At 30.8% G+C, this 17,456-nt stretch overlaps 2 protein-coding genes and 1 long non-coding RNA gene across 14 annotated transcripts in view; 2 read left to right on the forward strand and 1 right to left on the reverse strand.

Annotated features, from left to right (window-relative positions):
- The window catches only part of dnt (tyrosine-protein kinase Dnt), a 276,928-nt gene extending 271,743 nt beyond the window's left edge, over positions 1–5,185 (forward strand). For all 3 annotated transcript variants that reach the window (XM_074135263.1, XM_074135265.1, XM_074135264.1), the window contains 6 exons: positions 47–162; positions 723–882; positions 1,547–1,699; positions 2,550–2,709; positions 2,839–2,975; positions 3,836–5,185. In XM_074135263.1, the coding sequence (XP_073991364.1) occupies positions 47–162; positions 723–882; positions 1,547–1,699; positions 2,550–2,709; positions 2,839–2,975; positions 3,836–3,947 (838 nt within the window). In that variant the 3' untranslated portion in view covers positions 3,948–5,185. The remainder of the gene's footprint in view (positions 1–46; positions 163–722; positions 883–1,546; positions 1,700–2,549; positions 2,710–2,838; positions 2,976–3,835) is intronic.
- A 5,795-nt stretch (positions 5,186–10,980) lies between these two features.
- LOC141457896 (uncharacterized) lies at positions 10,981–16,526 on the reverse strand. Its single transcript, XM_074135273.1, has 2 exons — positions 16,391–16,526; positions 10,981–11,482 (listed from the first exon to the last, which is right to left on the reverse strand). Exons 1-2 carry the CDS (start codon positions 16,440–16,442, stop codon positions 11,010–11,012), a joined length of 525 nt encoding a protein of 174 aa, XP_073991374.1. The 5' UTR covers positions 16,443–16,526; the 3' UTR covers positions 10,981–11,009.
- The window catches only part of LOC141457897 (uncharacterized), a 37,399-nt gene continuing 32,574 nt past the window's right edge, over positions 12,632–17,456 (forward strand). For 4 of the 10 annotated variants that reach the window (XR_012460599.1, XR_012460594.1, XR_012460597.1 and 1 more), the window contains exons 1-2: positions 12,790–13,211; positions 16,372–16,612. This is a non-coding gene — a long non-coding RNA (uncharacterized lncRNA). Of the gene's footprint in view, positions 12,759–12,785; positions 13,212–16,371; positions 16,613–17,456 lie in introns of those variants that run through there. The other 6 variants (XR_012460601.1, XR_012460595.1, XR_012460602.1 and 3 more) reach the window with 4 other exon arrangements.

Here is a 17,456-nt window from a genome sequence, read left to right on the forward strand (position 1 = left end):
ATCACAAATTACTAAGAAGACTAACATTTTATGTTTGTCCAAATAGGTGCAGAGTACGTTTGAGGAGTATTGTCTTGGAAGGCACCTTTGGAAGAGTTTATCGTGGTACTTATACTGAAGAAGATGGCGTTGAAGAGGAAGTACTGGTTAAAACTGTAACTGGTAATAATTATTCTTGTTCTTAATAATGAATATGTTCAATTAAATAAATATAAAAAAATTCATTAAAAATATGAACTAGTGTGTAAACCGTCTGACTTTAAAATTTATTTAGTAGCCAGAGAAAGTCTTTTCAAAGTATCTTCATTTTTTTTGCTGTCGACAATGGTCGTTTGGTGCAACAATATTACTAAGATACAATATCGTAAAAAATATACAATAAAATTAATGAAAATATACTACAGCAAAAATATTTTCAAAAGACTTACTCTGGTGGCAAAGGGCGAAAGCAACTTCTCGTTAATGAAACTAGGAAAATATGTTACATTTAGTTGAAAATCTGATTTTAGATTACATATAAAATCTCAGATCCTAGCGTGTGTTCTGAAATTCAATCTATATTTTGTGTGAAATTCGTGTATAGTGTTTTAGAGAAGGACACATGACTAGATCTAAAAACAGGTCTTCTGGAATATCTCCTTGGATTTTTTTATTAATAATTGTTATAGTTTTATTTTTTTTTTAAACTTTGCTACTACAATGTGGTAATATTTTAATTTCAGATCAAGCTTCATCAATCCAAGTATCATTGCTACTACAAGAGGGAATGACAATGTACGGATTAAGCCATAAAAATATATTGTCGATTCTTGGTGTCTCTATTGAAGATCACACTGCACCATTTCTTATATACCCACATCAAGGCTATACTAACTTGAAAAGGCAAAATATTTTTTATTTATTTTTTTATTTTTTTTTTGGGCGCATCAACAGCTGAGGTTATTAGCGCCCGGAGCTTTTTCCAGTGCTCTGCCGGCCTCTCGTTACAGACAACACTGTCCATCACCGGACAGTGAGCTGTAAGAAGCTCTTAGGAAGAGAAAATCTAAGGGTCAGCTGCTGGATTCGAACCCGGGACCTCCGCGTGGGAGTCCAGTATGCTAACCTCATAGCTAATCCCTTCCCTATATTTTTTATTTATTAATTTAATATTTACACATTTTGAGTTTCGGCCGATAGAGTTTACTGTGGGAGTTTTTAATAATATCGATAATTTTGTTGTCTTCAACAATTCTAAAACAAATAAGGCGTACATGTATTTAACTTTTTTATTAGATGTATCTAATTGCAATTATTCTATTGTCAATTCTTGTGCATTGTAATAACACACATTTTATGCCACTTTTGAGATAATAAAATCATCGAAACGTAAGCGGAAATTAATTTGATTTTACTTGAGCTGAATCTCAAAACTTTTAAAAAATGTTAGCAGTATTCAGATATAAGATACTAAAATAAGTTTTCGTTTATGCATAAATTACTGTTTTGACTATTTTTAATTTTTAAGTTTGTCAATTGTTTCTTTATGTTAATTTTATTTTTGTAGGTTCCTCCAGAAGTGCAAACTTTGCCCAGAAGGTGTAGCTCATACGTTAACCACTCAGGAAGTTGTAGATATGGCCCTACAAGTTATTAGCGGTATGCAATATCTTCATAAGAAAAGATTGTTGCATAAAGATCTGGCGGCCAGGAATTGTGTGTAAGTATTTTACTTCAAATTCGATTAATAAATTTGACTGGGCTGCACTTGTGAGACCCAGCTTCATAATTTTGAAGCGCAATTTATTTATTCTTATTGTAGTAACAAAAGATTTTCTTTGCATTAGTTTCTAATCAAAGAATAGCAATAATTATAGTAGGCTAATGATTTCTTCGTTGTTTTAGTGATATATCAATCATATATTTTAATTATAATAAGTGATTAGTGAAATTGAAGCTTTACAGAAAATGAATAAGAATTATCTTTTTCTTTTCATAAAATTGTATCCATTGTTACGAATGTATTATTAACAGTGGCGGCTAGTGCCTAAAAATTTGAAGGTTGCAGCCTTTAAAACAGGTTTCAGTTCTTCGCCGTTCTGTTTCTAACATTTAGGTAACATTGTGGTGTTAAGGCTTTAAGGCTTCCAATGATTTTTTTTTAAGGCTATCTTCCTTATAAAGGAAATTCTCTTTCAAGATAAGGCCTTTTATTTACAGCAAACAATGCCAAAGCCTTGTTCGAAAACCCAATACCTGGATAACGATTATATTATGGCTTTATTTAGATTTAAATATTTTCATTAACTTTTAATAGTTCAAACAAAAACCCTGCGTACAGATAATAACAAATGTAACACAAAGTTTTGCTCAGACCAAACTAAAGTCAACATTAAATGGAAATAACCCTTTAAACAGATGTTTAAAAATAAACTAAAGAAAATTATAAACTTTTGAATTTAAATTTTAATTAAAGATTTTGTAGCTTAACCTGTCTTTAAATGAATCGCAATTGAATTAAAAGAAACGCATGGAACTTATAGTAAACTTTTGTTTTTTTTTAAATATAGCATTGATGACAAACTAAGGATACAAATAGCAGACAATGCATTATCCAGGGATCTCTTCCCAGCTGACTACCATTGTCTGGGTGATAACGAAAATAGGCCAGTTAAATGGTTAGCTATTGAAAGTTTAACACAAAAAACGTTTTCAATATTTTCTGACGTGGTAAGTTTAATTGCATTTATCTTTTCAATGAAACAGTCATTGCTTCTGATTGTAAACAATTTGCAAGATTGTTTATTATTCAATTTAAGCGATTTTTAAATATACATTTAATTCTATGATAATTTGCAGTGGTCGTTTGGTGTACTATTGTGGGAGTTGACAACTTTGGCACAACAGCCCTATGTGGAAATAGATCCATTTGAAATAGCAGCCTATCTCAGAGATGGCTACAGACTATCGCAACCAGTCAATTGTCCCGATGAACTGTAAGATCTTCCTAGATATGTTTCTACGAATACCTTAAATATATCAGCATTCACCTAGTTAAGAGTTATTTTAAATAGAACTTTTACACAGAGTGGGCCCTTCGGCTAAAATACAAAGTCACTTTATTATTTTGTCTTGGCGCAATGCCAGTAATTTCAATTTCAGGCTTTTAATGTGACGACATACACGAATAGAGCAAAACTCAATTTAGCCACGGAAAGTTTAATAAATTGCAGACTTTTGACGTTTGTAAATGTGAAATTAATCCCTGAAGATTCAATTTTGTTATAACCGAATTAAAAAGAAGCACAGAAAGTTTGTGATTGTGATGTAAACTAGAATTTAGCGTGTGGGTTCGCTAAATCCCGAAGTTGCATAACCTCTGCAGACCCTATATGAATTGTGCATGAATGTCAGGGAGATGTCAGTGTGGCAGATGAAGTACATGCAGATAGATTTGGATTTTCTTAAGAGTCTACGTCATACAGCTAACCCATGAGGTTAAGCGACTAGTAGAAATATATTCATATAAATTTTCTATTTTAAATGAGAAAATTTTCTTCAGAATGATGTGGAACACAGTTTCATTTAATGATTCAAGCGTCCAGTTAGTTCCAGAAACGAAAGTATGACATAAAGTTACAGACGATCTGAATTAAGACATTATTTAAAAATAAAATAACTTTCTAAAGATTCCTCCTAGCTTCCACCTTCATGAAATCTACTTTGCGACAAATTGCAGTTAATTTCCATGTTCGCGATAAACTTATTTTATCAAACAACTACTTTCTCTTCTGATTTTCTGCCGTAAAATAAAAAAAAATTAATTAGTAAACAATGGTTGTTTTGAAAATTTCAGATTTGCAGTAATGGCCTACTGTTGGGCCATGAGTCCCGATGAACGACCCTCTTTTCCACAGTTACAAGTTTGCCTACAAGAATTCTATACGCAACTCACAAGATATGTTTGAAAAGAAACTTATCAAAAGCCATTCTACCAATGATATTAATATATAGTTTTATTGTAATTTTTACCATTGATATTCTTAAATGTGTATAATTTTTAAATGAAATTTTCTTCGAAAAAATAAATTTATTGATATGACTTCAATGACATATGTATACGATTTAAACAAATATTTAATATAACAGTAGTTTTGAAACAATTATATTGACGTAAATAGGAAGTATTTTACAAAAATTGTCTTAGAACTAGTTAAAAACAGTATATATATACACATTACATATTTATTTCCAACATTTTAAAAAAAATTAGCATAAACTTTTATTTTAAATTTGCATGCCTACAATTTTTAAGGCTGTAAGAATTTTGAATGGTACAATGTTAACTATTTTCTCGTGACAAAATTTTATTAGAGAATACCATTTATCGTGTTATTACATAAATAGTAGAAATGATGAAGTATTTTTCAAATTATATATAAAATTTATAATACCATTAACAAATGACATATATTTTAGGAAAAATTTTGGGAAAATTAATTTTAGTTTGGTTCTATGAGGGTAGTATTATTATTTCAAAATAATATATGAGGTCACCTTAAAAAATAAAAAATAAATTTTTTGTAGTATTAAAACTTTTTTATTTTTTTTTACTGGCCACGATTTTTGTTTTTATTTTAATAGCTGAACGTTTTCTAAAACCAGGCATGACAAATTTTCTCCTTTGTGTAATAACAACTAATGTAACGGATAGCACCAAGCGTTAGTAAACATTCCTTTGACAAAATCGTTTAATTGCACTTATTGCAATTTTTACTAGATTTCGACAGCATAAGTAATAAAATCTTCCATTTTTAATAATTTATTTTTTTGTGTTGGGACTAAATTTATTAAGTGACAATATACCAATGTAAATTATGTTAAAATATATTTAAATGTTGTGAAAATAGAGAAAATTGTACAAATTTTATCATCTTAAAAGGAAAAATTATAAATATAGATAAAAATATATAAATTTGTGTTGATCCTATGTGTATATAACGAATTTGTAAAGTACTTATAAATTCTTTAAAATTTTATTTTATATTAAGAGACTGATAGCCTTTTCATTACCTGGAACATTACTTTTCGGGCATCTGAGCTAAAATAAATATTACAAAAAATAAAAAAGGCAACAAAACAACTAAATTAATAAATGTCATTTAAAAAAAAAAAATAAGTAAATAAAAGGTATTATTTATTTATATTAATGATTAAGTGTGTTTGTAAATGTTTGTTTATATGTATGTGTGTAAATTTTATGTAAAGGAAACTATCAAAGATATCAACTCCATAGTTGGTTACTTTTTTAAATTATTGAATATGTTGTACATGATCTCATTATTATTTTTTTAATTTTCGTTGTAGATATTTGTAAATATTATTATTTAAGTAAAATATTTTTCTACTGTAAATATATTATCGTAAAGTAACCAGTGATTTTAAAATAAGAAGTAAATATTTAAATAAAACAAAACAAATTATGTGTCTTAAAAAAACGTTTTTTTTGCCAAGTAATTTTCCAGTCCCTTCCATCTTTCCCTTTTACTTTATTGAAAATGAATTTGTTATGAAAATTAAAGTATTGCGGTCTTTTCATTTTTTTTTTTATCCTTCTATTCAAATGGTATCTTTCCAAGTGGCATTTCCTCTCCTCATCTTATACTTGATTGAACCTCTTCCTTAGGCAACCTCCCATAACCATATTCCTAGGTATCTTTCCGGACCCGACTTATATGAAAATGTGACTTCTGTCGTCTGAACAAGTTAGGTAATACAATTTTTTGGTTCAGTTTTACTTTGACCATCACATTTGAACTTGTAATTTGCAAGATAAGAAATGCAGATAAGAAGTTTAAGAGCTCCAGCTTTTTCTTCTTTTTTAATCATAACATAATATTTTAAAGCTTAATAGATGAATATTTCTTTCTTAATGAGTAATTATCATTTTATTTGTAAGGTTTAGAACAAGGATGAGCAACACGCGGCCCGCCAAGCATTTCTAAAATTGAATTTATTTTATCGACTTCTCCCATCAATATATTGTTATAAAATTAATTACAATAACATACTAAACCGAAATATTTTTTTATGGCGAGTTACACACTTGTCGGTGACTTGTTCAAACATGCAATACGGACGCGATGCGTTTCGAACGAAGTTTCGTAAATTATTAATAAGAGTTAATCTATGTGCGGCCCGCCAAAAAAAAAAAAAAAAATAAATTGGCCCATTGATTAAAAAGGTTGCTCACCCCTGGTTTAGAAGAATATTCTTTCTACCCATCTTCGTTTCCCTAAAATCTTTCGTTTTAACTATCTTGAATCCTTCCCTCATAATAAGGTAAAATCAATCTCCCAGTGATCTAGCTGAATAATGTCGAAACTGCATTGCTTTAAATCCTAAAATTCAGTGAAGCCTACTTTAGATTTTTGTGTTAATATAAGACTACATTATTAATTTTGAATTTATTAGACTAATTGCAAATTAGAAATTTTAGGTTCTTTGAGTTAAAGAAATTTAGTTTTGTTTTATATTAACTGAGAAAGATAACTTTTAATGAAATGTATTAATAAATTGCACAATTATACGGATAAGGCGCACTCGTTTAGCCCATGACTAGTAGGTATGTACACTTTCACGCAAATTCTAAGTTGCAGAAAATTACATTTCACCAGGTGCAGTAAGAGAGGTCCTAGTATGATTAAGGTAATCGATATTTAGTGATACTTTGGAATTTTTGGGAAATTGTTCATAAAGTAAAAAGTCATGTAAAGATTCCAATCTAGGTTTTTCTGTTTTCTGAAATTTAAAAACTAAGTAATGATTTGATAGGAGAAAGGAATAATAGCAGCAAAGGACATTAGCATTAAAAAACAAGATCATGAAAGTGAAATGGTGCGCAACATTGGAGAAAGGTATTGCTATCGTGAAAGTAGGTTCGTCTTATTTGCACTTAGATGGTCATTCGGACTGACATTCCTTGGTCTGTTTATCGGTTAGTGACTGTGTGAAGTACCTTTTATATTGTGGGTATTTTGTTTTGTAAAATTGTCTATACCTGTGAAGTACAGCAAATCTGGTAAACCATAAAATACCACATATTCCCAGTTACTTTTTAGAAATGAATTTCTAAAAATGACTTTCTTTTGTATCAAAAGAAAGAGTACATAACTTGATTATCCAGGAAAACTCCACTTCCAAGTGTTACATGAATGATTTTTGTTTTATAGAAAACTTAATTTTAAGTGCCTTATTTCAATCTAATTACCTCCTGTTTTATAAAGTAAGTTAATGACCAATTAGTCGTCTTTTAATAATATATTTTAATATAATATTCAACATAATTTATTTTAATAATTTTATTTAGCAACCTATTGTCCCTCTGTACTACTTCAAAAGAAACTGGTACAGAAATTACTTTAAAGGACAGCGCAAGGAGACTTTCTCAAATATACTGTCCGCTCGCTAGTGTTAGATAAGAATCGGCAACATCCTCTCCAGTTTAAGATATCTAAGAATTTCCAGAATCTGAGAAGACCTTTGGATTACAGTTATTGATTTTACCAAAATGTTCTATTTCTAATTCCTGTAGAACCAAAATTTTTGAAGTCGTCTAAAAGAATTCAATTTTTTCACTTGGAAGTTTAGAAAATAAACCTTTTTTGAATTTATAAATTCATCGACAATTTAATAAGTAGATAATCATTCCTTTTATTGATAAAGAATAAACTATTTTCATAAATGTAAGATAAATAACGTTCATGCTTCGTTACTCTAAACTTAAGGGTAACTAAATCAAATTATTTTTTTTAAGAAAATTTATCAAATTAGGGTTAAATTATTTGTAGCGAAAGAAAGCAATGTGTGTGATTTATGTCCTCTCAAGCCCAGTAAGATAGTAAAAACAAATCATATTCTAAGGGCCTTCTACGTTATAATTTAGTTCGGGCGAGTATTTGACTTTTGAGGAAAAAGAAAAAAACTATTAACAATGAAGATTTAAGTGAATGAGTGCTTATGGTAGATTAACGGTTATATTAAAGCCAAAGCACAGTTCGCCACCTAAAGCATTAAGTGGTGTGACCTCAGTCCTGTTATAGACAACATCCTAACGGGCGGAACTGGCCTTAGTTCCCTATCTCTTCTGGCCTATTTTTGCATATTTGCTCCACTGTACGTATGGCTAATATAATTCTACCTCTACTATCCAGATGAACACAGTTACTTTTTTTTTTTTTTGAACTCCAGTTGCTTTCACCAACATGAAATATACGTATGTATATTCTGCACAACATAACTTCTTGCTTAGCAGTAGACACTAATAATCTTCTAAATACTAATGTGGACTTAAAACAATATTGTGGGTATTAACTACTATATGTGTTTCCTTATATCCGTGCATTGCATTTTAGAGTCTCATCTCATCTTAGAACCAAATCATATTTTGCTACGAGAAATTATCCAAATTGAAGTTTTAGACTTCTGTAAGAGATGTAAGTGCGAAATTTCAAGGAAATAGTAAAAGCATTTCATGAAAGCCGTAATTCTGCAAAAACAAAGAAGTTCTTGTTGAAATAAGAATTGAAAAAGGATCTGCTTGAGACACATGTTAAAAGGAATATGCATTAATTACTAAGTAATATTTTCTGTTCAGCGTGACTATTTGTAAGAATTAAAAAATAAAAATAAAAAACATTAAAAAGACAATTACAATAGAACTCCATTAAATTATTACTAAAGTTAGATAGGTGTTAGTAAGCTAGCTTTCCATACTTTCTTAAAGTTCTTTCTAAATAATTATAAAACCAAGAAGGATTAGGATAAGATAAGTAAGTAAAAACATGAGTAAGCAATAATGGAGTAAAATTAAATTTTCTATTCTGAAAATATATTAATAATGAGTCTAGGAATAAAAGAAGTGCAACTCACCATTGTTTAATACGAATATTCATTTTAAAATTAAATAACTTGATATTCGCCGTTGTTATTAGAGATGTGTTTTTGACTCATGATTTTAAATTGAAAGTTTACTTCTTAAAATATTATGCCTTCCTTCCAGACCTTACTTTTGGAGTCCTAGGACACAGGTCAAGTTCTGGCTTTAAATAATTGAATGAATTTCACTTCAATTATATAATTCTAATTGTTAATTTGTCTTCGAAATGAAAATAAAGGATAAATAAATAAAGGATTGAAAGAAGAAAAACTTTATATATGGTTTGTCGAGATAATTCAAGAGATTCATTTTCCACAGACTTTTAGACCTTGGCTCTGATGTAAGAAGTTAATGTTCATAAAAGTTTATTTTAAAAGATTTTTTTTTTGAAATTTTGTTATATATGATTAAGAAAAGTATTGATATCTTATATTATTTAGTGATGCTGTGCATGTGGTAGAATATGGAGGGCGGCATTTTGTTTTGGTTCCTCTTGTTTTTTTGTCGTGAACATGCAAATTAGCCTTCGCTAAATGGTTTAGATTTGTTTCTTTGTGAACGTATGATTGTTACCTACGTTGTTATTTGGTATGTGTGCCTCTATGGGCTTATCAATTGTAAGTTTACGTCTTTTGAGAGTGTTACTGTCAATAATTAGCTCTTTACAGTCATCATGGTTATTAGTTCCGCAAATAAGACATTCCAAAAGAAGGTAATTGGATTGTTGGCTGCTCTCTCTTAGCTCTGATGGTTTTTCTTCATGTTGTGTATCTTAAAAAAATGATTCAAAAAATGGTATGTTTTCATCAATGCTATCCTCAACAGTCGAAGATTTTAATTTTGATCCTCTCTCACTTAGCTTACTTCCATCCCTCTTACCTATTATGCTCAATAGCTTCCCTTTTACATGCTTAAAAAAAAAAGAAAAAAATACAAATAAGAACAAGAAAACAGAATATTTGAAGTTTTTGGCCGGCATTAGGAGGATATTTTAAGTTTCTAATTTTTAGCACATGTTGTCTCAAAACTATGGTTTTTCACTCATTTTCACCTGTGGGACTTGTTAGAATATTAAAAATTTGATTCTCTAAGAAATATGTTTAAAATAAAAAGAGTGAGCAATTTCAGTGCGACATGGAAACATGATTGAAGGCAAATAAAAATAAAAATGTTTCTGAGTAAAATTATACGCGAAAAAGGAAGTGTTTTAGAGCAATCTTACAAAATTAAAAAAAAAAAAAAAAGTGCTGTAGGTGTTAGAAATGGCAAAAGAAAACGAAAAACACGTTACTTTAGGTAGAAAAGTTCGTCTTGAATGCTTTTAAAATCGAACAATGAGAGGCAAATTTTAAAATATAAAAAATACAAAAGAATGAGCCCCCTTTAATCAGGAGTTTTAACAAGTGTTATAAACAAGTGTTTATACGCCTTGTCACTTGTAGTATTTTTGTAGTCTGAAACATTTAGCGCTTTTCAAGAAGTCTCAATCCCTTCTTGGATATTATTAGCAGGGTGTAGGCACTTACTACTAAAAGTCTACTTTGAAATTATAACTAAGCAGTTATTGCTTGAATTTTCTGAAATGAATTTTGCGAAAAAGTGTTTCAATTAAGCGCGATTTGGTGTATGCATGCTCAAAGAAAAATTTCTTTTCGTTTTAACGTAAAAAAAAAATTAATCACTTTCTCAATGGTCAAAGTTAATCCAGATTACTTTGATGTGAATGTCAGTTTTGCTTCACGGAAATTGGATTAGTCATTTTTTTCAGGGATCTTATCACTTGCTAGAGTTATTCGATTCGCTGAATACTAAATACTCCATAGGTTTGCATAGATATTGATATTTGCAAAAATTGGTACTAAAGGAGAGAATAGATCTTACACATCGCTGACGATTCGGAAACGCTGTTAAAATCTAAGGATCTTTGAAGAAAAGGTTATATATGTACAATAAGTAATAAAAAAACAACATTTCAGTATATTTTAAAGAAATATAGACTAGAATTACAGTTACCATCTTTTGATTTAAATAAATAAAATTCATTTCTTCCTTTCTCTATGAGAATTAAAATTTGTAAATTCAATCAGAAAGATTATTCGTTCTGAGGTTCCTTCACTTGATACTGTGGTATTTCTTTGATATGTCCAACTGATCTTGATACACCTTTACTAAATACTTTTTCAGATTTTTCCTGCGCTAATGGCAATTCTTCAGGATTGTGTACATCGCCAGTCTTTTCATCTTCAGGCTTGCTTTGTTCATCAGGTGACTTCGTTGGGTATTTTCTTTTGTTTTCTCCATCTTTGGTGTGTTCTTCCACTGGTTGTTTAGTTACTACTTCCTCTTTTTCTTCTTTAGGTTCTTCTTTTGGTTTCTCATTTATATTAGGACTTTCAGCGTGTACTTCTTTATTTTCAGATGCTGATGTTGCTTGATCTCTTTCAACCACTTTACGAGCATGGTACAGTGCTTCTACATCAGGTGGAACGTTACCAGTTTGTATGTAAACTGGCACATAACCGGGTATAGCAGGAAGTAATTGTTGTTCTACAGGTCTGCATTTCCCTGCCAGCAGAATACAAAAATAAATCAATACAACTTTATATTAAATTTATGAAATGTATGGAAAAGTGCAGATTCAGCACAAGACAAATGAGCTCAGAATTGATAAATGCCTTTTCAGAGCTTACATGCAAAAAGTGCATCTAACAATTGTAGTGGATTTTTAATTGAAGGTTTGGCCTTATTGGTGTGATCAGGACGTTGAATAGTTTGTATGCTCAACATTTAAAAGTGTGTCTACAACCTACATTTCATTCTCCTACAAAAGCATTTAAAACTTTTGCAAAGGAATATATAAAAATGACCATTTGAGTTTATTAATATTATTGAAAAATCAAATGTGACATTTACAGAACAAAACCAGAAACAAAAATCTGGTTTAACATCTCCAGATTTCCTGTAAACTTGGATTTATTAGAAAATGTTACTTCTCTTATTAGGATTATTCTGATTCATTAATAAAAATGCACTTTGACGAAATGCAATATAAATAATCTTTTTATTTAAGATTTTTTTTTTTCAAGTCAGTATGGATGGTGAGGTTTGAGTTGTAAAAGAATGTATTGACTGTATGTACTATTTTGGATTTTTTAAACATTGAATGCGGTTGAGGTTTGTGCGTTTGGCAGTCCCGTAAAGTTTAGAGACATCTGAATTTCTTAAAAGTTAAATGGAAACTGTTGCAAAAATTTTCAAAAAAAATTAATTTAAGAAGAAAAAAAAACTCCGTAGAAAGAGCTGTAGACGAATAACGCTCATACACTTCAGATAAACTGCAGAAATTCTCAGTTAAGTAATGTCCGTTGTGTAATGCAACTTTCTGTAATTACCGATCATTTATTCCATGAAATCGTAAGGAAACTTGCAGGCAATAAAAATAATCCTAGATTCTTATTCATTTGGAAATTATTTAAATCTGAAGATAAAAAGTACTTTCACATGCAACACCTACATATGTATGTACATACATGTTGATTGATTACTCCATTACATATTAAAAACTAATAATAAATGTCTCAGTAGCAGTAATTAGTTATGCTTTTTTTTGCAACGCCATGCAATCGAAAGGCATATATTTTACGCGACATAGTAACTCCCAACGTAAGGTTAGTTGGGTAAAGGAATTTGTATATGTAGAATAGAGTGCAACGCTCATTTAACTGTGTATAGGAGTAGGGGATTGGTTAAAGTTACCTCGCCAGATTAGGTTATCATTTGACCTATTTTTTTTTTTTTTTTAATGTAACAGCGCCTTTTGCAGAACAGGATTTCGACGTAAGTACGTAATCTATGTATTCTGAAACACTTGTAAGCTAAAAAAAAGTTGGAAATCGCTATCATTCATTTCTTTTCGTGGTACATGCACAAGCTGTAACATTTACTATGGAATAGGATTGCTTTTTAATCTGCTTTGGTCATTGAAGGCAGCAAAGTGTTAAGCCTGAATTAGAACATTGTTTCATTAAGCCTAAATAAAACCGAATGTGCGCAATTAGTTATAATGTATTTATTGTTTTGGCTTTTTCAGGTAATGGTGAACATAGATTTTCTCTTCCTAGAAGGCTTTACAGCTGTGTGTCCAGTGATGATCTGTCATTTTAACGAGATTACAGAACACATGGAGGTGTCAGATGGAGATGTCAGAACACATTGACCTGCACTGAGAAGACTGCTAGCGTCCAAGTGTATCTGACGAATTGAAGTGCCTAATTAAAAAAACTTCCTAACTGAGGTAAATAATAATCAGTAATTCGTAAAATTAACGTATCAAGATATTTTTTTTTTTTAATTAGGACCCATGAACTCTTTTTTTCACTGACTGTCTTCAGATAAATTCTTTTCAAGATGTAAAAAGTATTATAATTCCTGATGGTCGGTATTGGACAATACCAGCAAAATATGTTCCATCTGTCATCTGTAGATTGTTTTTTTTTGTTTTTTCTTACGGTAAGTAGTAGAGAGCACAGTGTTTTCTTAATTTTCAACGCACGCACCAAATACTAAATCCTTTCACTTTTAATTCAAACATTTTACCTATAAAATTCATTTTAAAGGGATTTTGGGGATATGGCATGTCACAATTCCTTCTTTATTACAGTTTTATTAGAATTACTTATCAATTTTATTTGGATAATATAAAAACCAACTGTAATTTAATTAAAGTTTGAATAAAAATTTGTAAATGAACTAGTCGTGCGTGGTACTACACGATCACTATTTATTGTTTTTTGGCTAGTAAGAATCACGTTTCAAAATGATTTAAACTATGAAATAGAATTAGAAGTTTTGCAGTAGCGCGCTAACGATAGAAAGAATGAGGAACTCTGTTGATGGCACAATTAACCATAATGGCTGAACTGCTGTCAGCGCCCAAATGTCTTATTCACTGTAATAAGGTAATGATGTACCTATGCATTATATTATTTTGTACCGTTATTAATTTACCAAAACAACCGGTACAATAGTAATGATGTAATTTGGAACATCAATTATTAGAATTTAGGAATATTTTAATTGCATAAAATTATTTGTTAGGAGTAATATTTTATTAAACCTGTTACGAAGCATAGATATGTGTATCACATATGTATATTTATTAATAATCCACTGTAACTGGCATTTCTCCTCGAACAATAGAAATTAATAGGGTGTAAAGTAATCGAATTTTTTTTTTCAGACGGGCTTAGCGTCTAATTACCAATTTGGGGTCATGGACGGGGGCGAAAGCATATACTTTACTATTAATTAGTAATTAAATTAGTAGGGTGTACTTTCTTATACTAAATAAATGTTTTTCTAACTAAAAAAGTTCCATGCGCGTTAAACACCATACACAAACGTATTTTGTTTACGAACCCAGTATTATATTCATTTTTCGGCTACTTAATGTAGATTCCATGAATCCCCTACTTACTTTTTGAATACCATCAACTAGATAAAGCGTACAACAAATTGTCCCAGCATTTGGCAGAATTTTGTACCAGCAGGACAACGTTTGGCCTAGAACTGCCGTCAAATGAAAGAAAAAGTTGAAAACTTGTTGCTTAGCATCATCCGATTAACTTTTTTTTTTTTGTCAGTCCTGGTTCATTTTCTTTGTTAGAGAAAATTTAATTAGTTCACTGATTGTAACTGGAATGTATGCGGTTTTTATTGTTACAGCTGTCAGGAATGTAGCACATAATAGTGAATCACGGTAGCTATGTACTGAAATTTTCTGCAAAATCTTGTGTAGGCATTCACAAGAATGCCATTCTTTCTCACACTTAGAGTTAATTGACGTAATTTCTTGTTGAATTGTTCTGAAGTATGGCCTCGTTAAATGAAGAGCAACGTTCTTTATTCTAATATAAAATCTAATATAAAAAAGTTGAGGGTAAGTCATTTTATTATTATACTGCCATAAACTCCATTTTGTCACTTCCTGAGAACAAGTTTTATAAATAAAAATGTTGCGCCTTTCTGCAATATAAGAAATTTAAAGAAAATCGTTAGAGTTAATATTCGAGGTGTCTTAAACGGAATTGGACTAAAACGGAATAACAATAACAAACAGCACATTCTGCTACCTTTCGTTTTTAAAATTTGTTAAAAGACATATAAAGCATTCGCTAAAAAAATTGATCTTTATCAATTCTGAATTGCCAGGGAAGCAAAGTTCTTCGTAAAGACTTCGAGTTTGGTGTAAAGAATAGCGTGTATACCAGAAGGTATTGAAAGCTAATGGCCTCCATGATAAAGAAACTGCAAGAAGTAAAAAATTTATGCGCTTAGGAGTCTACTAACAAACAACCACAATGAAAAATGAAGGAGGCCAAGTTCAAGAAGCAGCACTCTGGAGAAAGTAAAGTTAACAGATCCCGTTTAACTGGAGTTATTTGGAATTAATTTTAGTAGTACCTTTAATGTACTACCTATAATAAAGAATTTTGGAGGTTCCCAATACGTAAAAAAGTGATTCTTCTTTACTCTTGCTGTTGTATAAACCAAATTCCGTCATGTCATTCTTTTAAGGAAGCCAAAGTTGGCTAAGTAGTAAAATGTGCCACTTTACTAAAAGAGTCATTCAATTTTTTCGAAAATTAGTCTCTTGATATCCTCTAAATTAGGATACCCAAAAATCTCCAACTTTTATTTCCTACATTTGTCTTAGCAAAAAGGCTTCTAGGTATGAACTATTCTGTAGTCCGTTGGCCAATTTGGAAAGACCTTTCTCTTCATTCGACCTAGGAATCGAGCAGAGACAGAATAATCATTTTTTTTTTGGCGAGGGTTTTGCTTTTTTTTCTTCTTGCCAACCTAAGGGCTTCTTATGATGGTCAAGAAATTTACTGGGTGACATTATTATTATTGTGATTCAGCCAAAATTGATGGAGTGAAAAAACGACCTTGATCCCTCAGAGAGTTGGGTCGAAAAATGAAGTGCTCGTTAGATACAGGGATATTAGAACTTACTTCCATCTTGCCGATTTGTGGGGCTACTGTGATTTTAGGTGGCTCAGTTCTAGGCATGGATTTTTTCTGCGATAGAGTTGCTGTGGTGTCAGCCTAGGGAGGTTATGGATAGGATAGGACTATAACTCCCCATAGGCGATTAATAAATAATTTTTAATTTAAAGAGTTGAGTCTAGTTTTATTAGTAGTCCAGGTACCTGTTGATCTAACCTCATAAGATATATGGAATTTTTTTTTAATTGGCCAGAAAATATAGAAAACTAACACTACTCGACAAATAAAATTAACATTTATTTAATTTACTTTATATGTAATTTATACATTTAAAATAATTTGTTAGACGTAAATTTTAAAAGCAGGTATGAGAATTTTTACACTAATCATTACTATTTTAACCAGATTCAAAGAAAATAACTGTTATAAATTTTTTTCACTAGAGGGAAATAAAAAACGTACCTGATCCGGGAAGACCAAGAAATAAGATGGGCAACAACTTGATGAAGTTCATGGCTGTAGTGGCAAGACGGCCGGACTTGTACAGCTCTTTTATAGCTGGCCCCAGAGATAAAGAGGAACGACCACACTCTGTTCGTGGATAATTCTGTATGTGGAGAAGAGAGAGTGAGAGAAGGAATCGAGCAGAGCAAATATTAGAAGTGGGGCGCCGCGAAGTGAGAGGTAAGACCAGATTACCGCTAGCTGTGTCTTGTTTCTAGCCAAGGAATATGATGTTGATGAAGAGGAGGTTATACTTGCTGGCCTGTTCAGGTAGCCAACCTTGCACTTGGTGACACCCACACTAACAGAGCTGAACGGAGTTGGTTTTATGTTTGGCCGACACCAATTAAAGCGTTAACTATTTTTATTTCCTTCCATCATTTTAAAAAATAAATTCTCTTTATACTGTTTAAAAAAAATTTTATTATAATTTTTTTCCATCGAATATGTTAGTCAAAAGTCTCGTGTTATTTTTTATTTATTTTTTTTAAGAAACTAAAGTTAAAGTTTTAGCAATTCTTCCTCTGCTCATGAAGCGCTCTCTTATTATGTGCCTCTTTGATTGCACAAGTAGGATGTACTGCCCACATCTTGGGACTCTTCACGGCTGTGCCATTAAACTGAAAGCCTCCATATCCCTAAGAAGTAAACACCTGGGTGAAACATCTTCACGACTTGCTGTTATTTTGTTACTTTCTTTTACATCAAGCAACAGGAAGAAGATTTGAAGTCCCCTGCGTTTAAAAATAGTTTTTGGCACAAGAGTTTTGTATACATGAACTGGACAAAGTCGTTGAAAGATCAAAACTTGTATTCCGATCTACTAGTATTTCGACTTCTTAGTTCCAGCCGAAACCATCAATCGTAAATACGTATTTGCTGCTAAGATTCTTTAGTTTTCACGATTTTATCTAAATCAGCTCCAACAATTTTCTTTAATCTTCGATACTAATTACCTAATGAATATTTTGTTTGATACTGAATAGATACTTCTTTGCATTTCTTTTTTGCGTTATTTGTATTT

The sequence above is a fragment of the Rhodnius prolixus genome, unplaced genomic scaffold (assembly GCF_049639745.1).
Source record: "Rhodnius prolixus isolate KJV_2025 unplaced genomic scaffold, Rpr scaffold_5, whole genome shotgun sequence".
Lineage (NCBI taxonomy): Eukaryota > Metazoa > Arthropoda > Insecta > Hemiptera > Reduviidae > Rhodnius > Rhodnius prolixus.